This window comes from Taudactylus pleione, unplaced genomic scaffold (assembly GCF_031769625.1).
Source record: "Taudactylus pleione unplaced genomic scaffold, aTauple2 ptg000214l, whole genome shotgun sequence".
Classification (NCBI taxonomy): Eukaryota; Metazoa; Chordata; class Amphibia; order Anura; family Myobatrachidae; genus Taudactylus; species Taudactylus pleione.
In genome coordinates this window covers 16149159-16172020 of record NW_028284616.1, presented here as the reverse complement: position 1 = coordinate 16172020, position 22862 = coordinate 16149159, and the positions used below count along the sequence as shown (strand labels likewise).

The 22862-nt window shown below is 46.0% G+C and overlaps 1 protein-coding gene across 1 annotated transcript in view; it reads right to left on the bottom strand.

Annotated features, from left to right (window-relative positions):
- Window positions 1–1320: 1320 nt before the first annotated feature.
- Window positions 1321–22862, bottom strand: part of LOC148517636 (protein kinase C delta type-like) — a 59624-nt gene continuing 38082 nt past the window's right edge. The window contains exons 5-9 of the mRNA XM_088478489.1: window positions 21766–21828; window positions 19031–19169; window positions 11644–11787; window positions 4747–4875; window positions 1321–1482 (exon numbers count right to left, since the gene is read on the bottom strand). Of these exons, the coding sequence (XP_088334615.1) occupies window positions 1321–1482; window positions 4747–4875; window positions 11644–11787; window positions 19031–19169; window positions 21766–21828 (637 nt within the window). The remainder of the gene's footprint in view (window positions 1483–4746; window positions 4876–11643; window positions 11788–19030; window positions 19170–21765; window positions 21829–22862) is intronic.

The following is a 22862-nucleotide window of genomic DNA, read 5'->3' as shown; positions in this document are numbered from 1 at the left end:
TTTTTGTTGTCCTATTGCAGCACACGGGTATAACGGCAGATCCCCATCATCCACTGCACTGATCTATCCTATTACTGTACATACTATAACATCTAGAGCAGTGATTCCCAACCTCAGTCCTCAAGACACACTAACAGTCCTGGTTTTGGTGATATCCATGCTAAAGCACAGATGGCTTACTCAAAATAACTGAGGTACTAATTAAGTTGCCTGAGCTCAAGTATGGCTATCCTTAAAACCTGGACTGTTAGTGTGCCTTGAGGACCGTGGTTGGGAACCCCTGATCTAGAGTATATAACGTGTTCACTTCATGAGTGCTGGCATAAATCTTGCAGCGTTTGTTCCCCTTGGATCATAAACCATAAGGAAGCATAAAACAACTGATTGTGGGCCTGCACGGATCGCAATTGCAACCAAGTACGCAGATTGGCCGATTGTTGCGTACTGCACATGCATATACACTGCACATGCACGGCGATCGCACTGCGATTACTCACGCAGATAGGAATCCATCAAAGAGTGAGTGACAGGACGTGAGCGTTTGGGGGCTGTGACGAGCGAGTGGCTGCAGAAATGAAGGTGTACCGCTTCTTTGTACGCCATTGCATGGGTGTGCATAAATTAGCCACTGTGATTGCTTATGCAGCTTGAGTGCTCACTGCATGAGACGAGACTTGCAATTTTTGCGAAGGGTCAGACCTGCTGTAGTTGTGCGTGACGGGCCGATGTCCTTCGATGTTACTGATGTATACGCACAACTGCAAAGTATTAGAGATATGAGAAAGCAGTAGTGGGCGTCCCTATGCTGGCTGAGCGGTGGCCGGCATTCGCATATTCTCACTGCAACTTTGCTTACGATTACGCAGCTGAGATTGCGATCCGTGCTAAATCAGGCCCTATGTTTGGTTCTATTGCTTTTTCTGTGCATGCAGCAGGTACAGCTCACTCCTCCTACCCCTCCCTGCCTCCATTGTTCTTCCTCTGCTCACATCCCTGACATGCCCCTTCTCCTCCATTTCCCCCGCTATTATTTTTATATCTCTTAAGCTATATCTGTTTATGTAATAATCCCCAGCCTGCAATTATTTCTGCATTTCATCTTGCAAGAAGCTTATTGTCCGATATGAAAACTGATTATTATTGATCCTCAAATTACTATTATGCCCAGCTCTATCTCCCTTTTTCTTTCTTCATCTTTCCCTGGTTTAAAATTGAAATCTTCAATCAAACATGTTTAAAAAATAATAAATATATAATGTACATACATGCAGAGGTTCCCATTCTGGCACCCAGCAGTGCTGAAGCCTCAGCTCTATGTTCTTACAGGCCGGGTGGCTTTGGCAGGGTTCTCCAGGTGGAGGTGACGAATGAGAACCCTGCAAATCCTTCCTGCTCCTCGGCTGTAAGAGGCAGTTTACGGGCTTCTGCTGCCTCCATTCTTTCCAGATGTTTAGTTTTGGAGGCAGGCGGTGGAACGGTTGGCTAAAGAAAGAAGAAATAACATTTATACCAATGACTATTGCATCTTTTATTTGTAAGGTAGAAAAAGAGGCATTTACAACACTCCCTTTTGTAGAGATTTTGCACAATAGTTTAAATACTAGGTGCTTACAAGGAGGTACATTTACTAAGGTACAGGTTTTTAGAAGTGGAGTTGTTGCCCATAGCAACCAATCAGATTCTAGATATTATCTTCTAGAAGATGCTAGATAAATGATAAGTAGAATCTGATTGGTTGCTATGGGCAACAACTCCACTTCTAAAAACCTGCACTTTAGTAAATATACCCAAAGATGTCTATATAAAGCTGAAGGAAGTGGCATAAATGTTGCACAAAGAACTGTCAGTCAGACCATATATAACAGTATTGCAGTAGATGCAGTGCTCGAAGTGGGGCGGTATACAGCGGTATGACATATCGCCACTTCCTGCTGCCACTTAATTTTTGATACAGTAGAGAATGTACCAGTGCTGGAACAGCTGTGGCATTGTGTGGAGATGTGTCCATTGTGATGGAGCCGGGAGCATCAGCTCCTGGTTGCACTGCTGTTTACAGCTAGCAGTGGCTGCCAGCCAATCCTGGCTCGCAGACCAGCTACCAGTCAAAAGAAGGGACAGATTTTTTAATCTGGTACCTTCTGCTAGCCAATAGCGGCTTGCAGACCGCCAGCCAATGAGAAGCAGCAAAGTGGCTTTCTCATTGGCTCACGGCCGGTGCTGGATTTAAAAAGACTCTCCTTCTTTTGACTGAGTCACGCGTCCCCGCTGGTAACCGGCTTCGCGGATCCCTATTCCTTCTCTGACAGCTGGTTTAGGGGTTGGATTGTGGACATCTGCTGTCGGTTCTTGCTTCCCTTAGAGTAGCCTCAGCCATTCTCAGGACAGACAAGCTACCCATTGAGGAGACCCTGAAGGACAGTCCTCAGGTCACAGGTCTGGCAGGGAAGTGGCTGTTGTGTGCTGCGTGGGTGTGGGGTGTGTTTGTGGGGGGGGTAGAGGAGGGGTGGATTACATTTTTCATACCCCCACCTCTGAATTCCCACTTCGAGCACTGAGTAGATGTGAGATTGCTCTGGTGCGACTAAAGGTGTTGGCATACTCTATGCTCTCAGGAGAAGTCTATGTAACCTAGAAGTGCACCTTGATGTGCATAGAGGAGAATTCATTTCTAGAGGATAACTATGGAAAAGAGTAAACTGAGTATTAAAGTCCAACCTCCAACCACTTTATTTACACCCATTTATTAACATAAATAATTACAGTTTCCTTCCTAAAATACTGTATTATGTATGGTGCCACATGGTAGTAACGCTAGGAATGACTTTCTCCACTGATGTGCCATATGAAGGCTAAGAGGAGCCCCAATAACAGTGTAGGACAAGACCCAAAGACTATCACCTGGGTGCTGGTGCAATGGTCACATCTTATTATACAGCAGCAATGGTCCCTTAGGTCAGCAAGAAATGTACCATGTCTACCCCTTTACCTCATTGCCAAATTACTGTATCACTCTGAGGGCTCTATTTATTAACATTATTTTTATTAAAAATAAAGTGAAGTAAGGGGCTTTCACACTCTTTTCACATTATTTTAGTTTCACTTTAATTTACTAAAGGACGATTGGAGTAGAATTCGGAAAAATTCTACTCCAAACCCTAATTATCACATATTTTTAGTAAGCAAATCGCCTTTCCCATAATTATAATGGGATAGAACAGCTGACCACCAGAATCCCTGCAGTTAGTATTATGACCACATCCCATATACAGAGGTGGAGGCTAATGCATGCGTCAAGTTATTGCAGTCACAGCGGCAGTACTGTGCAAATGCTAGTTTCAGCTTCCCTCTTGTGTACAAGCGTATGACGGACTCTGCAAGCTCTGAGATGCCCACTTTCCTTGCTTGTGCCAGGGGTTGTATACACTCCACCATTAATGCACCATAACTTGCAATATCGAAATGACAGCCTATGGCAGCACAGTGCTTCCTTCTGAACATCTCCTAAACATGGCCTCTATGGTTGTGGATCTGCTTTTGAGAATGCTGCCTCATTCACTGACATGCCCCTGACTCTCCATAACATGCCTATGACTTTCCATAACACACCTGTGACTTTCCATAACACACCTGTGACTCCATAACACACCTGTGACTTTCTATAACACGCCTGTGACACCTTGAGACAGCCTTTTTTTGTATTCACTTTAGGCCATCTCCCGGTAACGCCCAGGAATACCTATGGCTTTCTGACGCCAGCTCAAATGGATGCGATACCATATGCAACAGAGGTGTCTGCATACACATAGAAGTGACAGCGGTGTCTGTGTACACATAGAAGTAACAGCAGTGTCTGCGTACACATAGAAGTAACAGCAGTGTCTGCGTACACATAGAAGTAACAGCGGTGTCTCCGTACACATAATGTACACATAGAAGTAACAGCGGTGTCTGTGTACACATAGAAGTAGATAGGACGTAGGGTTTGAGTCAGAGGTGGACGCAGTGTCAATGTTTGCACAGTTGTGATTATTTGGTACTGAGCATGCACAAATAGTCCTAATTATGTGAATGATAACTTTTATCTATATAGTTCTGCATAACTGGTGGCATTATATAAATAAACAAGGGATGTAGTTACCATGCCGGTGCTCGGGATGTCGGCGTTCAGCAATCGGAATCCCAACACCAGAATAACAACCGCTGGCATCCTGATGGTAAGTATTAGGGTTAGGAGGGGGGGTAAGGGTAAGACACTATGGGGAGGGTTAGGTTACGGGGAGGGAGGGTTAGGGATAAGCTGAGGGGTTAGGCTGCAGGAGGGAAGGTTAGGCTGCAGGGGGCGAGTTAGATTTCGGCTATGGGGAGAAGGTTTAAGCTGCGAGGGGAGGGTTATGGTTAGGCTGTGGGGGGAGGGTTAGGGTTAAGCTGCAGGGGGAGGGTTATGGTTAGGCTGCGGGAAAGGTGAGATAGGGTTAGAACACTTGTCTAATTGGGTCGAGATTCTGACTGTCTGGATGCCACTGTCGGTATTCTGACCACCGGCATCCCAACTGCTGGGATTCCGTATCCAACCCATAAACAATAATAAATGTCAATAATAGGTTGCGTGGCAGCTATAGCCTGGACCATACATGCACATTTGCACATCTCCTTAGCTCCATGTGTCTGACATGTATGTATTATCTGCTGACCAGCATTTAGTGACAGGTTGTCCAGTAGCTCATGGAACTTCTGTGCTATACTTACTGGTGCAGGTATGTATGGGGGTGCGGTGCTAAGGGCTTCAATGGCGACCCAGTCGATTGGCTGAAAGAAGGGATCACGGCATATGTTACCATTAACTCCGAGTCGTCTGGCTTGGTCTTTATGGAGGAGCTGAAAAAATTATTTGCATTTAATTTAATGGCTTACATACAGACATACATAATAGTAGCTCAATACAATCATTTTACAAACATTTCTGCTGCCCGGTACAGAGGAATATAAAGTGATTTGTCCATGGCCACAGCATGTTATACTGACATTCTATCTGGGGTATGTAGTATGTCTCCCATTATCATTCTCCATTCAAAGAACATCTACCCACCAAGCCATTTCTTCTCATATTGCTCCTAATTTGGATTTATCTGTGTAACAATGGGAGGTCAGTATGGGTGTTTCTATAATGGGTGCAGGGTGTACAGTGAGCACTGGCCCCTGGGTGTAACAATGGGTGGTCAGTACGGGTGTTTCTATAATGGGTGCAGGGTGTACAGCGAGCACTGGCCTCTGGGTGTAACAATGGGTGGTCAGTACGGGTGTTTCTATAATGGGTGCAGGGTGTACAGCGAGCACTGGCCCCTGGGTGTAATAATGGGAGGTCAGTATGCGTGTTTCTATAATTGGTGCAGGGTGTACAGTGAGCACTGGTCCCTGGGTGTAACAATGGGAGGTCAGTATGGGTGTTTCTATAATGGGTGCAGGGTGTACAGTGAGCACTGGTCCCTGGGTGTAACAATGGGTGGTCAGTATGGGAGTTTCTATAATGGGTGCAGGGTGTACAGTGAGCACTGGCCCCTGGGTGTAACAATGGGAGGTCAGTATGGGTGTTTCTATAATGGGTGCAGGGTGTACAGCGAGCACTGGTCCCTGGGTGTAACAATGGGTGGTCAGTATGGGTGTTTCTATAATGGGTGCAGGGTGTACAGCGAGCACTGGTCCCTGGTTGTAACAATGGGTGGTCAGTATGGGTGTTTCTATAATGGGTGCAGGGTGTACAGCGGGCACTGGTCCCTGGGTGTAACAATGGGAGGTCAGTATGGGTGTTTCTATAATGGGTGCAGGGTGTACAGCGAGCACTGGTCCCTGGGTGTAACAATGGGTGGTCAGTATGGGTGTTTCTATAATGGGTGCAGGGTGTACAGCGAGCACTGGTCCCTGGGTGTAACAATGGGTGGTCAGTATGGGTGTTTCTATAATGGGTGCAGGGTGTACAGCGAGCACTGGTCCCTGGGTGTAACAATGGGTGGTCAGTATGGGTGTTTCTATAATGGGTGCCGGGTGTACAGCGAGCACTGGTCTCTGGGTGTAACAATGGGAGGTCAGTATGGGTGTTTCTATAATGGGTGCAGGGTGTACAGCGAGCACTGGTCCCTGGGTGTAACAATGGGTGGTCAGTATAGGTGTTTCTATAATGGGTGCAGAGTGTACTGCGAGCACTGGCCCCTGGGTGTAACAATGGGTGGTCAGTATGGGTGTTTCTATAATGGGTGCAGAGTGTACAGCGAGCACTGGCACCTGGGTGTAACAATGGGAGGTCAGTATGGGTGTTTCTATAATGGGTGCAGGGTGTACAGCGAGCACTGGTCACTGGGTATAACAATGGGTGGTCAGTATGGGTGTTTCTATAATGGGTGCAGGGTGTACAGTGAGTACTGGCCCCTGGGTGTAACAATGGGTTGTCAGTATGGGTGTTTCTATAATGGGTGCAGGGTGTACAGTGAGTACTGGCCCCTGGGTGTAACAATGGGAGGTCAGTATGGGTGTTTCTATAATGGGTGCAGGGTGTACAGTGTGCACTGGCCCCTGCATCCAGGGAGCCTCACACCACACACTCTGCACGCATACAGTATTCTGGCATCGGCCTCACAGAAATCACTGGGAAAAAGGTGCTGCTGCATTTTCCCGAAGATCTGCACATGTGCAGTAGAGAAATCACTGGGAATATGGCACCATCGCTTTGTTCCCAGACTCCTGCATTCGCACAGTAGACACTGGCACAGTCCCAGAGGCTACTCTGCAAATTTGACGGAGAGAGAGGGGAGGAGCCATATGGAGTCAGCACATGGGCCCCTCCTCTCTTACACCACTCCTGGTGCTCAGGGTATTTTGGACATTAGAATATTACTTCTATACTTCTTATTAAACAAAGCATATGAATTATAAGCAGCATGATGGTGTACTATGCCAGGTGGGCACTGCCAGTGCTTTTCTATGACCTCACCTGTGATCACTAGAAATATATATTTATTGGGCTTTGTAAGAACCATACCTGCAATTATCTGTAATGTTTCCAATTGTCTCACTATACAAAAGTCTTCCATTACTTATGTAATAATTGTATTTCTGATTGCAGAGAAAACAGTTGGATGATGCAGGTAGCTGTGTATGTTTTGCCCTGAAATGCACTTTATATTTATTAAGTATATTTATCAAATGAGAAAAGCCATATCTCAATGAAACCGCCCCCATCTCTGCCTTAGCGGAGCCTAACCCTAAAACTCCCAGGGTGGTGCCTAACCCTAAGTTCTCCGGGGGGTGCCTAACTCTAACCTCCCCCCAGTGCCGCATAAACCTAACCCCCCCTTCCTTAGCCTAACCCTCCCCAGGGGGTGCCTAACCCTAATTTTTCCCCAGGGTTGCCATAACCTAACCCCCCCCATCCCCAGGTTAAGTAGTATACTTACCCAGCTGTTGATGATAGGGATGGTGGGGGTCGGGCTTCCAGCGTCAGGATTTAGATAGTCATTGGTATTTCGACACCGCTCTTAAGTCCCATGCCGGGCTTGTGCAGTCGGGATATAGACCAGCGGCAACTCATCCGCCGGTCTATTGACTGCATCCCGTGTGAGCCAGCTAGCCGCGGAGACTGGCCCAGAGAAGAAGTAAGATAAGCCTTACAGCTCCTGTCCAGTACTGAGAAGCATCTGAGTATCACTGACCAGGTGATATTGCATTAATAAATTGCATCAATACTGTCTTTCTAATGCAACAAAAAGGAGGGATTAAAATATCCCTATCACGGCTTGCTGATAAGTATCACTCTGCATGCCTGAGATTTCCCAAACATTGTGAGATCTCGTGCACAGCCGGACTTCCACAGAATCCATACCAGCAGGTAATTCTGCCAATATAAGGAATAATGATAAGCCACAAAAGAGCACTTATTGGTTTTAATAACATCTGAATGATTTTCTGCCTACAGCAAAATCGTTACATATTTGCATATAACCTACAGAATAGTAATTTTCTCTATGTTATCTGCTTTCATACATACCGATGTTCATTGTAAGTGTCAAATAGCGCTGGTTATAGTGCATTTAACATTTACCAAATTTTTTTTTTCAATTGAGTATTTTTATTGAGTTTTCGAACAAACACCCAACAACAATTAGAAAATGCAGAATATTCGAGTCAAGGCAGATGTGAAAGCACATAGAACATACATTGGGGAGAAACATATAGCAATGTACACAGGATTATAATATAATACATAAATATCAGGATACGTTAAGTACTCTGTAACCTAAAATCTTGAAACAAAAAATGACTTGAAGGCGCCAATCAAGCCAGTAAGTCCGGAGATATGAGACATACAGTGTATAATCCTTGAATCTCCCCCTTAAATATTACAGATACTTGGATCCCTTAAAAGTTAAAATACCCTCCCTATCCCCTTAAACTAACTAACACCAATCCGCCCCTCCACTAACTCTCCAGCCTAACCAGACATATAATTACTCCCACACATTAATACATAACAGGAGACAGACCCAACCCAGACAATAATTAGCAGATCAATCAGGATATACAGGTATAGACGTATAGACCTGAGCATCAAATTCAACAACATTAAATATATATATATATCAATGACAGTTATTAACAGGGCAACACACATAAAAACATCAGTAATGAGACAATATAGTCTAAAATCCCCTAAGCACACCCCCCCCCCCCACCCAAATAAAGGATTTTAATACCACATATAGGGGCAATATACTATAAGATCATGAGCCAGGTATGGCCCAGCTCCCAGGCACAAAAGGAGAATGAAAATTAAATCCCTCCAGCACATGAAAGCAAAACAGAGTCCAGACTGGACACTAGAAATATATATAAACAAAGCAACAGGATATACATGTATATAGAAAAAGAAAAATGGTTTCCAATATACTAATCAGGCCATGCTTCAGCCCCCTGTGAAATAATTAAAAGAGATAGAGTCCCGGACCAGCCTACCCAAAAACAAACATAATAGTATAAATCACGAATTTCCATCACAGCCGGTGGGAATAGATATCGAGCTTTTGGAAAAGCCACTGAAGAATTAAAATATCCAGAAACTGAGAGATCGTCAAACTTGGGAAAAAACACTTCAGATCCAGAAAGTGAAGGAGAAAATGGAGCACCAACGACACAGCCAGCAATGATGGCAGATGGTAACTGAGGCTTTAAGGTGGTTAGACAGCCATCATCTCCCCCCAAATCAGGATCACAGCCGTCATTTTCAAGAAGTTGAACTTCAGTATATGGAATGTCATAATGTAATGGAGAGAGTTCAAAGAGTAATTTTTCCACCCTGGCCACAAGCCTTTCTCTGGAGTTGGTGATGGCTTTATGGAGAAGTTCCATATTATTTATAGAAAGCATAACCACCTCAGGAGATATTCGTATAGTCAGGTATGTATCACAAACAGGAAAATAGAATAATACAATACTTCACTTCACTGCAGGGCACTTGACATAAACAACAGGAGATCCACCTTCAGCCTGCAGTGCTTTGCTGATGCAGAGTAGCGCTTCAAAATGGAGGCCGGGTTCGGAACCCACAAAATCAGAATGGTCACCAACAGTCTACTCACTGCAAGAAGACTGTTATCCACAACCTTAGTTCCACAGGGCACTGACCGGCATAAATATATTCCCAATCAGGGTATTGTAGCAAGAGCAGCAGCAATCATTTATACCGAATGTGAGATGGCAGTCGGGCCCGGTAGCCACAGGTCCTCAGAAGTCAACATAAATTTGTGAACTGACAGGAGCAACGTCCTCCACCCTCTCACCCACCCAGGACACCAGGCAGGAGGGCTGTGGAATCAGCGCCGAAGCTAGGATCCGGAGCAGCTACCAAAGCTGGATCCAAGATGGTGCCCGCAATGAGGAGACGCTGCAGGGGGAAAGAAAATTATCCCACAGCACCGCAGCCAGAGGAGACAGGCAGGTCGAGAGACTTCAGGAGCGAGGAGGGGTAAGTAGACCACAACGTGCCGAAGTAAAAGACCGGTCAAAGAGTTCAGGATATTAATAACGGATAACTGGGCCTGGGAGCTGTAAAATCAGCCTCCTTCTCCTAGCTCGTCCTGGCCACGCCCCCATTTACCAAATCCTTAGTTCCACCTTTGGGAAACCAGAGCTGAGCCCTTCATGTATTTATGTCCTGGTGCAGTGTATCCTGTAGTTCTCCTGGGGGAGAGTATAAAAGTGTGCCTTTGCTAACCCCATTACACAGCCATAGGACATAGCCATAACTATTACTTTATACATAACCTAGAAAATGTAGGAGAGTGGCACAGGGTTGGAGGGCTGTCTAGCATTTATTAAGGCTCAACAGCAGGGGTGAAACTAGCAGTGGTGCAAAGCACTGGGGCCCACCATAATGAAGGGAGCCCACTGTTGCCAGACAGCATTATCAGCAGGCCAGCCAGGTATTATTAATGAGCCAGACTGACTCATTATAGTACATCGGCAGCTGCCGGGATGAGAGCCATAACAAGGAGAGAGGAGGAACCAGTCTGGCCTCCCCTGATCTCATGGACATTTACATTATATTCTATACTAGCTGGGATACCAAGCATTGCCCTGGTTGAAGGCTGGACTGTGAAGTAACCTGCAGCCTTCATTTTGTTACATTGTCCTTACCTATAACCTGGATAACTATGCAAATTAGGAGTAAATGACAGTGCAGGCGGGTGTATTCTCATACCCTTTGGAATGGGGTATATCAGAAGCAGACTGACTTACAGAACAGCTATAGCTTCCAAAATCACTTTAGTTACAGAAATCACTGCAGAACAGAGGGGGTGATTCAGCTATGGATGGATATGCTTTTGCAGCTGCTAACATGTTAACAGCTGCGATATCTGTAATATGATAATGCAGCAGGAGGTGTTATGCCTCCTGCATACGTTACTGAACCCAGCTGCATCCAAGGACACAGCATCAAATTATCTACAATAATCAGGACTCTGCTTGATCCCTGTCACTGTGTCTGCAGCTGAATCACCACTTGAAATCACTGTGCAGTCCAACATTGAAGACCATGTCTAGCAGTGCTGCCATCCCTGGAATGCCGGGACTGGAGTCCCATTCCCAGAAGAAGGGGGCTCGCTCGCAGTGGCACTGTATGGCTGCGATCAATCTCCCCTGCTGTTTGTAATCTCTGTATGCTAAGCCTTGCCAGGATCAAAGATTGTGGCTTGATTATGCTGTTTGCCACAGTCTAAAAATCTTGAGTGCTGAGCTGCTCATAAGCCTGCCAGGTACTGTGTGTGTATGAAGCCAGCCCATCAGCCCCAGAACCTGTGTAATTAAAGAGTATCTCAGTTTTGTTGGATTCTGTGACAGTGTATGGCTCTGACGATGTTCAAACCTAGGAAAAAACCTATTGCTGGACAAACTACACCATCATGCCAAGTTTGGTGAAGCTAGGTACAAAACTCTGGCTGTGCATAAAGGAAAAACAGACAGGCACACTGTTTTGCTTATTATATAGATGTGTATCTATCATTTCCCTTTTGCTGTGTACAATATCATACAAAGTTATCTATAGCCATTAATATCACATACTTTACAGTTACAATGTATAAATGTAATCTTATTTACCTGTTCAATGATGTCTTTGACCGCAGTGCCTGATGCAGAAAGTCTTTTGGGATTGTATGTAAGACTTCCAGTAATCATTTGAGTTAAAATAACTCCAAATGAATACCAGTCTGCACTGGCATTATACTCCTCACCAGAACGCACCTACCAGAAGAGAGATATTCATTATCAGGCTGTTATCAATAATTTTTCCATTTTATCTTTTATTAATTGACCAAGTCCATCGCGCTGTATAATATGTGTTTATGTGGAGACAGAGGGCCTGATTCAGAGCCGGACGCTCTGACCAGAGCGCTCGCTCTGAATCACGGCCCTCCTACATGAAAATGGAGCGGCCTTATGGACGCTCGCATAGCTGTGGGTTACCACCCACAGCTTATGCGAGCGTCCATGATGATGGTCGCGATGGTCAAGACCATCGCGACCATCGGGCTTGCGATGGAGACCCTGCGGTAGGGTCTCGCTGCCGCAAGCCCTGGAGTGATTTTGGCTCTATCAGAACGCCTCCGTCTGAACGCCTCCGTCTGGCAGCCACGCCCCCGGCATGCCCACCAAAGGGGGTGTGCTGTCAATCAACATCGACAGCACGCCCCCTTTGGTGCGAGACCCGGAGCGACAGAGAGCCCATCGCTAGTCGGGTCTCGCGCATACGCATGATGGAGCTCCCTCCGTCGTGCGCATGCGCAGTAGGGCAACATCGACCCGCTTGCGAGCGTCCTGCGCTCGCGAGCGGGTCTGAATGACCCCCAGAACACACAAAAGTAGAATCATAAAACAATGCAGTGATGTGCGGTGAGGTCAATGGCTGGGGAAGCACACATGTATAAAAACTCAGTTTTTATATTAAAACTCTGGAGCATGACAGGGAGTATGATAGGGGAGGGAGTATGACAGGGGAGGCACTCCCTGCCTACCCCAACCGCACGTCTTTGATACAATGTAATGTGTCAATTCAGGAGACTGATGTGTGGCTTTGTGCCGCCTTGTAATCATATTGGCATATGCTGTGTTTCCTGGGGAAGACTACATGTATATTACCTTAGTGTTACTATAATTATTAAGGACTTTGGGCCTGATTCAGACCCACTCGCGAGCGGCTGTCCGCTCGCAAGTGGGTCGATGTTATGGACTGAGCATGCGCACGACGGAGGGAGCTCCGTCGTGCGCATGCGCCAGACGCGACGAGCGAAGGAAAGTCCTTCGCTCGTTGTGTCCGATCAAAGGGGGCGTGCTGTCAATGTTGATTGACAGCACGCCCCCTTTGGTGGGCGTGCCTCCCTGACGGGGGCGTTCCCACGGGAACGCCTCCCGTCAGAAGCCGGCCCACTGACATCACTAGTGATGTCAGTGGGAGTGATTTTGGCTCTGATAGAGCCAAAATCACTCCGGAGCTTGCGGTTGAAAACCTCAACCGCAGGCTCCGGCTCGCAATTTCGATGGTCGCGATGGTCTCGACCATCGCGGCCATCACAATGCACGCTCGTATAGCCTGTGGGTGGTGACCCACAGCTATACGAGCGTCCAGGAGGACGCTCCATGAAAATGGAGCCCGGCCCTCATTCAGAGCGTGCGCTCTGCTCAGAGCGTACGGCTCTGAATGAGGGCCTTTATTTCATTATTATTTGTAAAGCGTGGACATTTTCCTGGCCTGGAATCAGGGCCGGCCCAACCATTACTCAGGGTATGCGGCCGCGAAGAGCGCCACAGTGACGAGGGCGCTGCCATCACGCAGCCCGACAGTGGATGCGACGGGGTGGCCGGCAGGCGCAAAGTCCTAGGGGGCCAGGTCTGCGTATACCTTTCTGTGAGGGAAGGAGCGATAACGGTGCTCCGGCATACTTTACTCACATGAGGCAGCTCCTTCCTGCTGCTTCTCTCTATGGTAAGACACCCCGGGGGTCAGAGGGTTGTGTGGTGAGCCCTGATTGGAGGAGCCATGTACACATGACTCGGGCAGGGGCGGAGCTACACCGTCTTGTTCTTCAACTCCTTAGTCCAGGGCTTCAGGCAGCCTGGAGGAACTACTAGAAGCTCCACATCAAGGTGAGAGGGGGTGAGACTACAGGGGAACATATTGCTTATGTCCTTCACTCTCTGTGTGTGACCCTGCCTGGATGTGTGTGTGTATGTATGTCTCTATGTAAACCTGTATGTCTCTATATGTAACCCTGTGTGTGTGTATGTATGTCTCTATGTAAACCTGTGTGTGTGTGTGAGAGAGAGAGAGAGAATGGGTAACTGCTGTGTATGTGACAATGTCTGGCAGCTGTGTATGTGACAATGTCTGCTGTGTATGTGACAATGGCTGCTGTGTATGTGACAATGTCTGGCAGCTGTGTGTGTGACAATGTCCGGCTGCTGTGTGTGTGACAATAGCTGCTGTGTATGTGACAATGGCTGCTGTGTGTGTTACAATGTCCGGCTGCTGTGTGTGTGACAATGTCTGGCTGCTGTGTGTGTGACAATGTCTGGCTGCTGTGTGTGTGACAATGGCTGCTGTGTATGTGACAATGGCTGCTGTGTGTGTGACAATGTCTGGGTGCTGTGTGTGTGACAATGGCTGCTGTGTGTGTGACAGGCTGCTGTGTATGTGACAATGTCCGGCTGCTGTGTGTGTGACAATGGGTGCTGTGTGTGTGACAATGGCTGCTGTGTGTTTGACAATGTCTGGCAGCTGTGTATGTGACAATGTCTGGGTGTTGTGTGTGTGACAATATCTGGCTGCTGTGTGTGTGACAATGTCTGGGTGCTGTGTGTGTGACAATGGCTGCTGTGTATGTGACAATATCTGGCTGCTGTGTGTGTGATTATGGCTGCTGTGTATGTGACAATGTCTGGCTGCTGTGTGTGTGACAATGGCTGCTGTGTATGTGTGACAATGTCTGGGTGCTGTGTGTGACAATGGGTGCTGTGTGTGTGACAATGTCTGGGTGCTGTGTGTGTGACAATGGCTGTTGTGTGTGTGACAGGCTGCTGTGTATGTGACAATGTCTGGGTGCTGTGTGTGTGACAATGGGTGCTGTGTGTGTGACAATGTCTGGGTGCTGTGTGTGTGACAATGGCTGCTGTGTGTGTGACAGGCTGCTGTGTATGTGACAATGTCTGGCTGCTGTGTGTGTGACAATGTCTGGCTGCTGTGTGTGTGACAATGGCTGCTGTGTATGTGACAATGTCTGGGTGCTGTGTGTGTGACAATGGGTGCTGTGTGTGTGACAATGTCTGGGTGCTGTGTGTGTGACAATGGCTGCTGTGTGTGTGACAGGCCGCTGTGTATGTGACAATATCTGGCTGCTGTGTGTGTGTGTGCGCATGTGAGACAATTGGTGACTGCTGTGGGTATACAAGACAACGTCTGACTGGTGTGTGTGACAATGGGTGACCTCTATACACCTGCATAGTAAAATGAAAAGGCGGGTAGCTGCTTTGAGCAAGCGGTGAATAAATACAGTACACATGCGCGCCGCATCTAATCACTGGAGAGAGGGACTGGGGGCATGTCCAGCAGATCCCGGAGTGCTGGGCATGCATCAAGTGTGACAAGAATGGGGGGTGGCTTGTGGGTATGGCTTTTCCCATGAGACCACAGCCCCTAAATTATTTTGGGTGCGCGCAACAATATGCTTAGGGGTGCCCAAAAATATATTCGCTTACCAAAAAATTTGGGCTAGGGCCGGCCCTGCCTGGAATATTAGGGAATATAATAATAGTTACTGTCTTGGTCTCCTACCTTGCTCGACATTTCTTAATATTTATTTAGTGACATCTTAAGACCTAACATAATAAATCACTTCATGCTGAAAAGCTAAATAAATAACAAATATGTAACCAGCGCCAGTGCTATAGCCAGTGCTTGGTGCTGTTAAAGCAGGGTGACTGGGTATGGAGACTAGCTCTCTCCAGTACTGGGCAGGCTTACCTACTCTCCGATTTGGTCGTGAGCCTCCCGAATATTGGGTGCCGCTCCGGACCCCGGAAAGCCAGGCAAGCCTCCCGGCTGCTGTCTGCCCCCCGTCCACTAATAGAAATCCCCGCAGCGGCAGGGGGCAATGACGCGATTCGCGCTGAATCGAGTCATCGCAGCCCAGCCCCCTGCTTCACAATACCTTTAATGTTGGCATTGTGAAGAGGGGGGCGGGGTCATGATGATGCGATCGTGCGGCTCCAACCTTGGCTCCGCCCCAATCTGGCATCAGTGTCTGGCCACGCCCCCCGCAGTGTGCAGGCAAGTATGGTGCTGGGTCACCAGTGGTCTTAAAAAATATAAAACAACGGTACATTTATAAGAAGGTATTACCATGTCTGAACCTGAATCGTAACTAAGAATTCCTGATAACGAGTAATATTTGTCTAATGTGAAGGCTTTGTCTGGGGGAGAAGCAGGGAGAGGAGACGCAGCTGCCCAAAATGCTACAAATCGCGGGTCTGTGGGGAGGGGGCGGAGCTAAAATTACACAATCCTGTCATTTTATCCCAGTCATCTTCCTACAGACCCAGGGCTGCCTAAGGCTGCCTAAGGGCTCCGGCTCCTGAGGGGCGCCGCTGAGGTGACTGAGGTCGCTAGCACAAACATGATAGAAGTCTCTAAAAGAGACACCCTTTTGTTACTTAGTACTGACAGCAGAAGCAGATTATATAGACAGCTGCTGCACCCGTACTTTCCCCCTTTTCTTCTATTCATGTATAACATGCCTGGCTGGTTCAGCATTGCAGGCAGGTAGCAGTGTCTATCCTCTTCCCCTCTCCCCCTCTTTGAAAGTACATAGGTGACCTGGGGTATTTATAACCATTTGTGGTATATTCAGCCCAAACTACAGTCAGACACTTTCTGGGGCAGCTCACACATGGGGTTATATTTACTAAAGTAAGAGTTTTTAGAAATGGAGATGTTTCCCATAGCAACTAATCAAATTCTAGCTAGTATCTTCTAGAGGGTGCTAGTTAAATGTTAACTAGAATCTGATTGGTTGCTATGGGTAACATTTCCATTTCTAAAAACTCTCATTTACATACATACATACACAGTGTAAATTCACACAACATATTCTAAACAGGTGCACATTCAACACCGCATCAGCACCATAGTTCATACTGAATATTAGATTGATCATGAAGTTATGATCCATCCAATGTTCAATACAACTTTTGTAATAATACTATTCCACATCATGGGGTATATTTACTAAAGTGAGAGTTTTTAGAAACAATCCAAAAAACGTTCAATACAACAAAAGTTGTATTGAACATTGGATGGATCATAACTTCATGATCAATCTAATATTCAGTATGAACTATGGTGCTGATGCGGTGTTGAATGTGCACCTGTTTAGAATATGTTGTGTGAAGTTACACTGTGTATGCTGTGAAAATGAACATGTGTAAAAGTGACTATGCACAGTCATGTGCACTTTGGACCCTTAAGCTTGCGAGCAGGGCCCTCTTACCCTTATGTATATGAATGTATGTCTGTCTTTTACAACCCAGTATAATGTTAATGTTGATTCAAATTGTAAAGTGCAACGGAACTTGCTGCGCTATATAACAAACTGTTAATAAATAAATAAATAAATAATACTGTCAAAGAGGGCCAGGCTAAAGCTTTGCCGAGGGTGCCAAGAAACCTTGCACTGGCCCTGTACAGACCAGTGATTCCCGTTATACTGCCCACTTCACTAGGAAATGGGGGCATGCGGGAGATCCGGCCACTCTTCAGGGGGTGCAGGGTACTACACGAATAATAGGGAGCCTCCCGTACCTTGTGTTAGAGTAGGTAAGTATGGATAATGTTACTAAATCCTCCATTTGTTTAAGGAATGAAAGCTACAACCTGCTAATCCCTTGTATCTGAGTTCTAGAAGGGCTCATCGTCCTTTCCTCTTCTAGTTACTCTTTCGCCTTAATATCTAAAATCTATAAACTTTAATATGTCACATTCCAGGGAATGTATCCTGGCTTATATTTTGGCTCCATGCATTACTTAAATTGTTTATTTTTATTAATATTGGAATTTATTGAAAGTTGGCAAATAAAAAGTTGCTAAATAATATAAAAATAATACATGAACAATAAAGTTAATTAATTCCGAGTCTGATGAATGTCGGCTATTTCTCTCCATACAAGAATTCAGAGTTCATTAATTCAGCTATTGGACTAAAGTTGGACAAACATGTCACAAGCCAATCCAATCATTTCATCTACTTAGTTGTTATAGGATTGTTAAAGATTCAAGAGTGTGGTGAAAATAATAGATTAAATGCATTCTAATGTAGATGGTTACATCGATCAATCTAATTGGATTAGTAATAACGCTTTATCCAAAAAGATTGTATTATATCTTAATTTTATGTATTGTAATTACACAATTAAAGTCTTACAGATGTTCTGTTACACTAAAATTCTGATGTGTATAAATTTACCAGCTGATAAAAGCAATCTTATTGTAATGTGTGTGCTTAAAGAATATATTGCCAGAATATGTATGGAAATCTATATATGCACTTTGCTTTGTGTCTTTCAGTTAGTAGGTGACACATAAAAAGCGTACTCTCCTCCCCAGACTGTGTAAGCCTGGGTGGTAATAGCAGCTGAATGACGGCTGCATTCCTAATGATATAACGGAAAGCTAATGCAATTACATGCGTGTCTTCATGCTTATGCATCACGCCGCCACACTGTGTTCTGTCTGCTTGCGTTGCTGTCATCATCAGTGTTGCCACTTACACCTACTGTACCCTATGCTTGGAGGAACAGATCGGTGTAAAATAGGTGTCCATCAGGCATATGCATGACTCTCCCATGACACTCACATAAGCCAGACTTCTTCTGTGCTTCCACACAGTTATCACCCAGAAACACTAACTCTTGTATGGAGAGAAATGGCCGACATCCATAAGATTCAAAATCACCCATAAATACGCAAAGATGTATTTGTGTACTACAGTGCATGCCCAGTTTGCTCAATTTGGCTAGATGCGGCCACATATGGGGTTACATGTAACTTATGCTGGGTACACACTGACATGACGGGTCAGTGAACAAACCGATCTGCCGTCAGAGCTGCCGATTGGTAACCTATACACACTTACCAATCGGCAGCTCAACATATCTGGGCTGCTTTCACAACTGGGTGGGCATTTAAATTTGCCCATCCAGTTGAGATGTCAGTGTTAGCGGTCCTTGCAGCAAGCAAATGGCGTGCCGGCTGCAGGTTTTAACCTGATATGTCTGTGAATGACATCGTCCACAGACATATCTGGTGTACAACTTGCCGATGCACTCGCGATTTATCGTTAATTGATCGAACACAACGATATATCGAAAAGTGTCTGCCCAGCATTAGAATCAGGCCCAACGTGTGTAGTAACCAGTAGGAAACCCATGTGCACCTCACCTCAGGAGCGATGTAGCCACGTGTCCCAACACAGCCAGTGGCTCTCCGGTCTCCGTGTATGTTCTCAATAGCGAGACCGAAGTCGGCGATCTTGATGTTGCCCGTTTCAGACACTAAGATGTTCTCTGGCTTGAGGTCTCTGTGAAGAAAATAAAATCTTTGTATGCACTATGCTTTCATACAAACATGATTTACTTTTATATATAGAATAATATTATACTTTATATGTGTATTTTCTAAATATCTGTAATTTTGAATGTATGGTTAGAAGCAAGGACTATAGTGTCAGCTCCTATTGTATTCAGTGTTAGGTTAGTGTCCTTGTGATCCCACTATTTCATGTACATTGGTATGTGTTCAGCAGCATTCAATGTTAATAATAAGTAGAGCCCTACTTAGACCATTAACATTGCAACACTAATTTGTGTGGGTACTGCATGAATAATTACGATATTAACATTTTAATATAAGCAGCCCAAAGAGTACCAAACTATGCTCAGCAGTGATGGGGTTACAGAGCCTTTGTGCCCTGCACAGGATTCCATTTATTGCTGCAAGCAGAGGTGGCAAAAGCTGTTTTTGGCACAAATTTAGTAGCATGCCTCTGCGCCCTCAGCAAGCCCAATTTACTATTCCCATCATTATTGTGCCTACTCCTATACATTAACTCAGTAGTGTCCCCACACATTATACCAGAAGTGTTCCCAGTACATTATCCCTAAACAGTGACCCCACATAATATATAACCAGTAGAGCCTGTCCTGTTTCTAGTGTAGGGGTTTATTTTCCCATCCTCTTGGCCACATATTCTCATCATATCTATAGGCTCTAATCCCATCTGTATAACACATGCATGTTTTATAACATTAATAAAATGCTTAAGTATAATGGTGTTGGTATGTGTGCCTTAGCACTTATGTGAAAAAATGTGATTATAACAGTGGCCAGCCTTCTGACCTTGCAAATCTTCTGCCCTTGGCCACCTTGCTGGCCAGTGTATACTGTTCTAACTCACAGATGTATTCACTGCATCTTATAGCTGCTATCAGCCTCTGTTGTTTTGGGCTCAGAGCATTTTCTTTTCTAATACCTTATAGAGACTTGGTACCAGTTTGGACTTTAGTGCAGGAAAAGAAATATAGCACTATTAGCTCATTGTATTTAATGGTTAGTTTTCTATCTTGTATTGGTATGCCCAAGGGGCCTATTCATCAACACTAAAATAACGTTTTTAAGGACATTTTCCTTAATTAACGTTATTTTAGTATTCATGAAGTATCTTAACACAGGATATATCACTGATATCTCCTTGCTAAGTCCCCCTTCATTAATTTCCACACTATGTGGAAATTATGGTATTCATCAAATTCCGAAAATTATGTATTTTCGGAACTTGATGGAGGTACTGTATCCGCCACTGTGAAGTCGTGAATAGCAGGTGAGACTTACCTGCTTCCAGCTGGAGAGGTCCCCCGGCGTCTTCCTCCGGCGCTCTGTTCCCTCCTCTGGCTCTGGTGGTTGATCGGACAACTGTGGTCTCCCAGCAGAACAGAATGAATAAAGTTTAGAAAAAAAAAAAAGTTTTTTTTCTAAACTGTACTGTGGTCTGCTGGGAGACCACGTGTCAGACCAGCAGGACGGAGCCGGAGGCTGCTGCGTGGGCAGGTAAGTGCGGGACGGATGGGAGTTGAGCGGAGGGGGGAGGAGGGAGGTGGGGTTGGGGGGCTACACAAAATTACCGTAGCTGTAGGTAGTGCTGCACATGTTCTGGGTTTACGAATGTAACAGCACATGCGCAGTATGGATTCCAGCTGCGGTAAGTTAGTGTAGAGAGGGAAAACTATCTATTTCCCAAAAAGCTGTCATCGCAAAAATGACAGCTTTTCGGAATAGATAGTTATGGAGAGAGGAATGATGAATTCCTCCAGTAATTAGGTAGAACTCCATGCCAGTTCTATACTTAATTACCTCCATTGAATTTTAAGTTATGATGAATAGGCCCCCAAGTCTTGTGGCATAGAGAAAGCTCTATCAGTCAGTATAACAGATGCTGGTAGCTCCTCCAGGACCAGGTGGGAGGTTTCTCAGCCCACTTTTCCCACAGTTGTTGGCAGAGAACTGAGCTGCTAGTAGCACAGAAAAGTACAAATTTTTAAAACTCTCCTCACCCAAAAATGATATGAAACTAATAAAACACTGCAGAAGGGAGGGAGTGTGTAAGATATAAGTGGGAATATGTGCCAATGATAAAAGTATAACACATAGACAGGGCCATAGAGAGCGGTGGTGGGCCCTGTTACTGTAGGGGCCTAAATGTGCAGGAGCAGCCATGTCCCCTACAACAAACTATGCAAAATATTATTTTCAAAATGGTGCTGTGTGCCACACAAGGGGGTGCAGTGCGCCCCTCTGCCAGGGGCAGATCAAGGGGAGGGGCATGGTCAGTTTGATTGCTCTTCCCCTACCTCCACATTAGGTGCAGGCAGAGGAGACTACAGCTCAGCGGCAGCGCTGATATGTAAGAGGGGGCTGGGAGGGTGGTGGACCTGGATCCCCACTGGGCTCCTCCAACAGCCTGGGCCTTAGCAATTAGTACCCACTACCCCCTTCCCTCGGGGCACCCCTGCACATAGAAAGTTGGGAACAGGCATGATAAGTATATTACATTCTGTATATTAGACTCTATAGTAATATCACTGTATTATACTATTGCTAAATTGTAACTATATAATTACCGATGGACTATGCCCTTAGCATGGAGGAATTGCAAACCACATACAATTTCTGCACTGTAGAACCTGGTGGATAGAAAATAAGTAAAGTTACATTGTTGGGACATTTAAATAATGTCCTAATTTTTTGTTTCATATTTACCAACTGCATAATATGATGTTTCTGTCTCTGAGCCTGATTCAGACCCGCTCGCGAGCGCTGAGCGCTCGCAAGCGGGTCGATGTTGCCCAAGTGCGCATGCGCACGACGGAGGCAGCTCCGTCGTGCGCATGCGCGAGACCCGAATAACGACGGCCAAACCGTTGTTATGGGTCTCGCACCAAAGGGGGCGTGCTGTCGATGGTGATTGACAGCACTCCCCCTTTGGTGGGCGTGCCGGGGGCGTGGCTGCCCAGACGGAGGCGTTCTCATGGGAACACCTACCATCTGGGGCCGGCCCCACTGACATCACTAGTGATGTCAGTGGGAGTGCATTTGGCTCTGATAGAGCCAAAAGCACTCCAGGGCTTGCGGCAGCGAGACCCTACCGCAAGGGTCTTGTCGCAAGCCCGATGGTCCATGACCATCGCGACCATCATTTTGGCCGCTCGCTATAGCTGTGGGTGGTCACCCACAGCTATGTGAGGGGCCAGGAGGCCGCTCCAAAAAGGAGGAGGGACGGCCCTGATTCAGAGCGAGCGCTCTGTCAGAGCGTCCGGCTCTGAATCAGTGCCTCTGTGCGTTGTTGCAAATTACTATATATTGAATACAGCTTATAACGGCGGGTACACACAGGAGCGATATTGGCACGATATGACGATTTTGTGCGAATCGGATTGACATATAGGCCGCGTCGCTCAGTGTGTATGGCCAATATGTGCGCTCCTGCGCCCACTTGCGACACTGTCCGGTTGGTGTGCTGCATGTCCAACCGGACGATATCGCAAGCGGCCCCATTGCGGCTAATGAAGGACAGAACTAGGTATTGCTCCGTCCTTCATTACCTCGTTCTGATGTGTACCCATGATCCGATACGTCGGCCTGTCAGACCGACATAGCAGCTGGGTACACATTGCTCAGTGTGTACCCAGAGTTTATTTAAGAGGAGTATTATTTATTT